At 49.7% G+C, this 7,363-nt stretch overlaps 1 protein-coding gene across 1 annotated transcript; it reads right to left on the minus strand.

Annotated features, from left to right (window-relative positions):
• Positions 1-3,054: 3,054 nt before the first annotated feature.
• VOLCADRAFT_92679 (uncharacterized protein) lies at positions 3,055-4,194 on the minus strand (the record flags this gene model as incomplete). The annotated part of the gene is made up of 3 exons (XM_002952062.1): positions 3,055-3,123; positions 3,819-4,081; positions 4,176-4,194. 3 exons carry the CDS (start codon positions 4,192-4,194, stop codon positions 3,055-3,057), a joined length of 351 nt encoding a protein of 116 aa, XP_002952108.1.
• Positions 4,195-7,363: the final 3,169 nt, after the last annotated feature.

Raw genomic sequence — 7,363 nt, forward strand, 5'->3', positions numbered from 1 at the left:
TCAATATATTTGCCGTTGGTGCCTTTCATTTGCGCCAGCCAATCTCTTGGCAGTACAGCGGCGACCCACAGGCAGGATCTGTACCTGTCTCATTGTGCATTGCCACTCATTGCAGCATCAAACTAACAGGTGTTATCGTCTTTGTAATAAATTACCTAACTCAGGATCAAGAGTCTCTGGCTGTGCTATAGTTGGCTCCAGCCCGACCCTACTCTCTAACTATGGTTAACCTCATAGGTCAAATCTCTAAAGATGCTTAAGAGGAATATCACAATGGAAGCCAATGATGATTTTGTGGGTGGATTTGGGATGCAGCCCACGCAGCCGTCGGACAATAGGCGCAGGATGCACGAGGTCCAGCTGCAGCTATGATGCAGCCAACGAATGACAAGTGAGTGGCATCATCAGCCATTGCACTTGTTCATTAGATGAGCGGTACATTTTAAACGTGCCCAGCAACGTTTGCAGTGGCGCTGGTGATAAGGCCACCAAAGCGTTTGAGGAATTCCTGGCCGTCAGTGGAATGGAATATGACGACTTTGCCGAGTTCTATGGCAACTTGGCAACAAAGGACTTCACCATCGCGACCACGCTCCTCATGCCATGGCTGCACACCTGGGCAGCACCAAACCCAAGCAACAACCCAAAGTATGATGTTGTCTCATGAGAAGTAGTAAAATTGGGCTTGCGTGCTAGACATTGCAACTGCTTGCTTGCATGATCTGCAGGACTCAAACGAGGGGGTTGCAACCCCATATGGTAAACTTGCTTCAGCAGGCATGTGTACAGAAGCGAGAAACGGGAGCTGCAGATGGCATCATCCACCAAAGCTCTGCCTACGATGAAGAAAGGTGACATAAGCATGATGCCGCTCTGCCTGAGATATGGGTGCCGGTTAAGCCATTGAGGATGGAGGCATATGTTGGCTACTGGCTCATATCACGGGGCATGACACGTGAATAGTGACCACTGGTGAGTTGTTCTCTGGGGGAAATCATGATGTAACAGGTTGATTAAGGCAACTACCCAGGTTTAAACAGGAAGAAGCCGTTGAGGAAGTATGTTGGTTACTAGCTGATACACGGAACTAAGACTTGGGAATGGTGAGATGTTCCCAGCTGGGGAAGTTATGATGGAATGGGTTGGTTTTAGGCAAGTATCCTAGTTACGACCTGAGTTCGATTCCCGGGCATGCTTTTTCTGCTTGGGAGGTGATAGCTGTGACTACAAGTATCTACACAGTTACGTTCATCACTCTGATTTTGAGGGGGGGTAATTGTCATTCATGTGCAAGCAAACAAGGGCAACTGCAGTTTTTGGATTTTGTGTCAAATTACCTCTTGCTGCATATATTCTGTATGGAGTCTCCTATACAGGGTTTGGGTGTATTTAACTTCTGATGGGCATGTTTGTCTGTCTACAGGGCCCACCCAGCAACCTGCAGCTGCTGTGGACAACACCACATGCTTTCCCCACCACACATCAGCACGCAGAGTCAGTGGAGGGTTAAAGCAGTAGTAAGGTGTGTGGCATAAAACTGCATTCTAAGTTCCACATCACAGTCATTGCAGTTCTTGATGGTCTGACAAAGGTGCTATTGTATGCCCCTGCCTGATCTTTGCTGCATACAGGCTCACAAGCTGCTTGTGGAGGACTGCTGCTGCAGCAATGTCTTGTAGTGTTAACTAACAGCGATAGAGGACTAATACTAGGCATGACTACCAGAAGGTGTTAGGGTGGATAGTGCATGTGACCTATGATGTAGCATGTTTTGAGGCAAATTTTGTTGAGAGATGGATGAGCTGCAGCTGGATGCACCCAATATGAAACTGTTTGGAGCTGTTTAGAAGCTTCTGCTGCAGCAGCTGCTGCATACAGGCTCACAAGCCGCTTGTGGAGAAGCTACTGCTAGCAGCAGCGCTGCTGCACTGTACAGTCACTGTACAGACTTGTCTTGGAGTGTTAACTGACGGTGATGGAGGACTACTTCTAGGCATGAATACCAGAAAGTGTTAGGGTGGATAGAGCGCTTCTGAGCTATAATGTAGCATGTTTTGAGGCAAATTGTTGACAGATCGATGAGCTGCAGCTGCAGCAGCCGCTGTTGTGGAAATGTTTGGTGCTGTTTGGAAGCTGCAGATTGTTTGGAAGCTGCAGCTGCTTCAGCTGAAGCAGGCAATGCATATGGCTTAATGTTGTTACATAGCAGGACTTGGGAATTTCGTATGCATGTAGCTGCTGCTAGGCGACGTGTATATGTAAAATTATGAATCCACGTACATCCCTACCCCTATGGCAGCCAAACGACGTGTTATGGAGAGACGGGTTGCGGCACAGTTGATACCCCGTAGCGGCCCAGTGGCGGGGCAGTAGCTCGTCTGGGAGCACTGCCCCGCTACTGGGTCGCTACGGGGTCGCTACTGGGTCGCTATGGGGTCGCTACGGGGTCGCCACGGGGTCGCTATGGGGTCGCTACGGGGCTCAGGAGTAACTAGTCCAGTTGCTAAGGGGGGGGGGCCGTAACACGCAGTTTGGCTGCCATAGGGATTGTTCCCCCCTCTAGCAGTGGAGGGTGTCCTCGGCCTTGGTCTACTTCAGAGGCGCTGCAGTATCCTGGGTATCACGGAATCCTGAGATCCACTGATCGGTTCTTCTCCGAGAAAGACGTGATACAACAGGTGCCGTCCCTACCTATTACACGGGGGTGTCACCTATAGGTGACCGAAACATCTACTGCCACTGGCCGTCGTATGTGGGCTCACTGCAGCTTATAATTAGTTGTGCCTTTTGGGCGCTATTTTTCTCTTCTCCCGCTAGTGCGACATTTCTTTTGTAGCTTTGTAGCTCAGGTTTTGCCCTTGGGACTTCGGTCGTTCTGCAGGTATGGGCGGGGGCATGCACCCCCAACCATGTAAAACGCACACACACATATATACATATAGCAATTAACGAGGTTGATCCAGCAAGCCATGGTAGTAATGATGATAAAGCAATCGACTGCGTAGCGTATACGTATGTGCATACAATTTATTGTGACAAATATCGCGCATGCCCTCAGTGCTGGGAAAGACCATCTTCCATGTCGTCACTTGAATCCATATTGTCCCGCTTCCCTTCCATATTCTGGTGGAACAATTACGGAAAAGGAATGTTAGGTTTTCTTTGTATGTTGGCATATCGCGAGCTTAGATCGGTTCTGTTCTGGCGTCGTGGTGATCTTTGCATGCGGTAAGCTCGCGATACCATTTAAATATGACACCATATACATGATGTCATAGTATGGCATCATTTAGTATCCTGTGCATATCACGGGATCTGCATACACCGATATCGGTACTTTGGTACTTTTCTGAAGTCGTAGTATAACATATCATCTATAGAGAACCCAATCCATACCCGGGTTCGGATCAGGTTTGATGGAATTCCTGAGCGCTGAGTGACGGGCCCCGCGGCCCCGCTGGAATGGGCTGCAGCCAGCTGGGAATGGGCCCCAGCTGGGTCAAGGACGCCCTCAGCTGGAGACAGCATGATATGCTATCCTAGGCGAATCGCAGAAATTGTTCAACATGTGCGTTCTATCTCTTATATCTGCTAGACGCCATCGATGGAGACATGATTTGTATCATGTCAAAGTATATCTGTATGTATCTTCCCAGGCCTGAAGTCAGCACTACTTCCTTCAAGCCCCACCCAACAGCGCTTGCTTCGTAAACATGCATATATGTAATTTGTCATCTCCTATACATGCTAATTGTGCAATAACAGTTTATAAGTACATACTGGTATATGTTGTATACCACTGCTGCACGCTCTCTTACCAGCTGTACCACAGAGCCCGGCAATAACGGTTCGCCATTCAAGTCCCTTGCTGGAGGTTGGTACCCCTTGCCAAGCGATATCAGCACCCCGTCACTGTCACGAACCAGCCACTGGGTACCCGGCTGGTCGACCGTGGAGAAAACGAGCTGGCCAGCCAGTTGCCGTCGGTTGTTGCCGATGATCCCAGCTGGTGGCGGTGTGATGCGCCGTGGTGGCCGCCGTGGGCGCAGGGGAATTGTGGCTGCACTACAAATCTCCGCCACTGAAAGGAATCAACGGTGGTGGGCAATCGGTGTGTGGGGACCAAGGGTGGGGGGACAACTGAGTAATCTAAATAATAGTGCATGGACACATACCAGCAGCAGGCAGGGCCATGTCGGTGCAGGTATGCAGTGCTTTGTATAATTCAACTGCACATGCATCTGTGCAGGACGCACGTTCGCCTGTCTTAAAGCTACGATGCCTGGAGAAAATATGCATGTGGTCTGGTCTGGTGACACCTCAGCAATCAGCAGAAGGGTTGACCCCGATATTGATCGGGAGTATTAGGTATACAAATTGCTGCTGAGGTGTGGGGATGAGGTCTCGTTGATGGACTAAGTTTCACATGCTGAATTGGTGGCGATGGATGACCTATCTCTTCGGATGTCGGGTGACTGGATGAGGCGGGGTCTAGATAGCAAGACCAACCATTGGTTATACGGTGGAACCAACTTTCAATAAATACAGTCCATGGCCTCACGGATTTGACGGACACCCCCGCACTCGTGCGGAACTTGTAACTTTTCACTTGTACGGACTATGTTCATATCAAGCAATGAGTAATGAATCTCGTAATACGCAATGCAAATACTATTATATACTAGTTCTTAAACCTGGTCCCAAACGGATACATTTCCTGTCTGGTTTTTCCTTTTTTGCTTGGCGCGGTTGTTGGACAAGTTTGCCAGAACTAACCGAATTCCAACCGCCTATATTGCCGCCTTTCTGTCAGATCTATGGCTCTGACCTCTGGGTCCGACGGTGAGCGGCACGCTGTCATGGATGCCTACAAGTAAACGCCACCTCAGGTGGAAGTCCATACTTGCAGAAGTGTGGGCGGGGGTCCTAGCACAGTCTACGACTGGGACACTGGTCCCTGGCTCTTGGAGCCCCATCATCGCGATCGATCGGTTGGAAGCATGGGTCAACTGTGCGCCATTCCGGGACTGGCCGCACCCTTTCGGAACTGGCTGTACGATTCATGTGATGGCTCCATCCCTGCTATTTAAGCGGACAAAACTCTTCCAATCGGTGTCTTCCGATGCCACCATCCAGTTGTGCCTTGGTTAAGCAGCCCCTCACTCAAACATGATGCAAGGTACGAGTGCCAGAATAAAAACTCCGTACAACTCCAAAATGTGAAGGCCACGGCTGGCCGCGCAAAGGCCAGCTCTCAAAAGCCGGGAATGCGGACTTTACATTTATGTGCGCAAAATTCGCAGGCATGTGAAAATTGCGAGGGAGCCGAAGCGGCTTCATAAACATGCCCAAAATGTGAAGCCCTCGGCGGGCCGCACAAAGGGTCTGACCTTCAAGAGCCAGGCGTGCTGGTGGGATAAGCATCATGCGTGTGGAAAATTCGCGGGCGTGTGGTGATGGATGCCACATTGGCTGCTGTGTGGACCGGCCACTTGGTTGCCTCTGCTGCTGTGAAACACCATAGCGTGAAGTCGAGCGGGCGTGTCCGCAGGTCATTTGGCATGCAAGAGTCCACAGAACAATTGAACTGCTTAATGGCTGCTTAAAAACAAAAATGCGAAAACAAAGAAATAAGAAAGGCAATTAAAAAACACCAACATAAAGGATAGCTTGCAATGACACGGGAAGTAAGCGGCAATGTTGAAAAAGGGAACTTTCAATGGAGAATAGAATATTCGCTTGCTTGGCTTGCTGAGAGCAGCCTTCATAAGCAGCGGACATGGGCAACGTACACCGCATTGCCGGCAAGGGTGGTGCTGGCCTTCATCAGACCCGAGAGGAGCACTGCAAGGTCGTGCAGTCTTTGTATGATCACCAAGCGGCATTAAACCTGGGCACATGCAGCTTCGGTTGGCACGGCAGGCTGATGATAGCAGTGCACTGTTATCAAGATGCGCAACGCTTGCTGCATGTTGCGGGCACGTCAGGCGTGTTTCAGAGAGCCCACATCCAGCATGCGTTGCATTTTTTTATGGAAAGACTGGTCTCAACTTGCATTCACCACAGCCGCCTGCTTGTTTTGCTGCCTAAAGACATGCCTACATCCCCCCACCTCACTGCACAACCGCACCCTAAAATGCACCGCAGTTCTACAAACTTTGTGTTGTTGACAGTGCGGGGGCACGATACATTTCCCCTTCTGTGCACTACCATTCTCATTTGTCATGTACGGCAAGCCACTACCGGCAAGCCACTACCGCCACCGTACAGCTGGTCACCCTACAAAGCCGCAATGAACGCGGTCAGCTGCTTCACCAGAACCCCTCGATGATTAGATACAACAAATACATGAGACTACATTACTGCATGACTGCGTGTATATGGGGGATGAGGGTACGGGAAGGGAATATCAAAGTCAGGTCTTACCTCATCATGCAACACCCTCACATGCATATATGGGAATGGCAGCAGGTACCGTGGGTTATCGCTGTGTCGGTATTTTCGAATTCCTAGGTCTTGTGGAGTGTATCCGTCTCCTCCGTCCATGCATGTAACATATACGATAGTTCAGCACTCAGCATCAGCATTTCGGGTCAGATTGCAAATCTACTTCAGGGAAGGTTATTGACCGTGACAGATATCGATCCTCCAAGTCATCAGTGTAAGTGTTACCAGAAGAGCCCGACCTCTGTATGTCTATAAGGATGAACACATGTCCATGGATCTTCTCTATGCATATCCATGTCAACTACTTCCCTGTTAAGTTGTCACAAACTTCATAATGCCGGATAAAGCTGGGTTTGCCTACATCAATCCCGTCAATCTTAAATCCTAGTCCGGGGGACCCAATTAAAGCTATTTATCAATTCAAGCACAGCCTGCTCACACACTCAAGCCCATAGGATGTGTCGCCACATAGCTATAGACTGCTGCACTGAGATAGCGACAGTAGTAAGTAAAAATAATTGAACCCATGACTAATAACAAGCAGCAGCAGGTCGTCAGAATTGCGACCGCTAAAGCAGTCTTATGACCAGCTGTAGTAGCTGGCTGCTGGAATGGCTTCGCAAGATGCTGGTGGAGCGCCTTAGCGCGTACTTGTAGTTCATATGTGTGCCGTACTGTGTACCAGCTACTACATTCCTTTGGCGGGACAGATCCTATGAGCTTCCAGAGACACTATGCAGCGCCTTAGTATGATGTGTGGGACAGGAGGGTCATATGACCCTCCTGTGAAGATATGCATATCTTCACCCGGGGCCGCTACCCTGTGAAACCGTGCCTTCCCCGGTATTTTGGGGCACCCTTATCCAGTCACCCTTAGCCGACTTCTCAGTGGATCGCTTAGGTTCAGCAACCATAA

This window comes from Volvox carteri (genome assembly GCF_000143455.1).
Source record: "Volvox carteri f. nagariensis unplaced genomic scaffold VOLCAscaffold_27, whole genome shotgun sequence".
NCBI lineage: Eukaryota > Viridiplantae > Chlorophyta > Chlorophyceae > Chlamydomonadales > Volvocaceae > Volvox > Volvox carteri.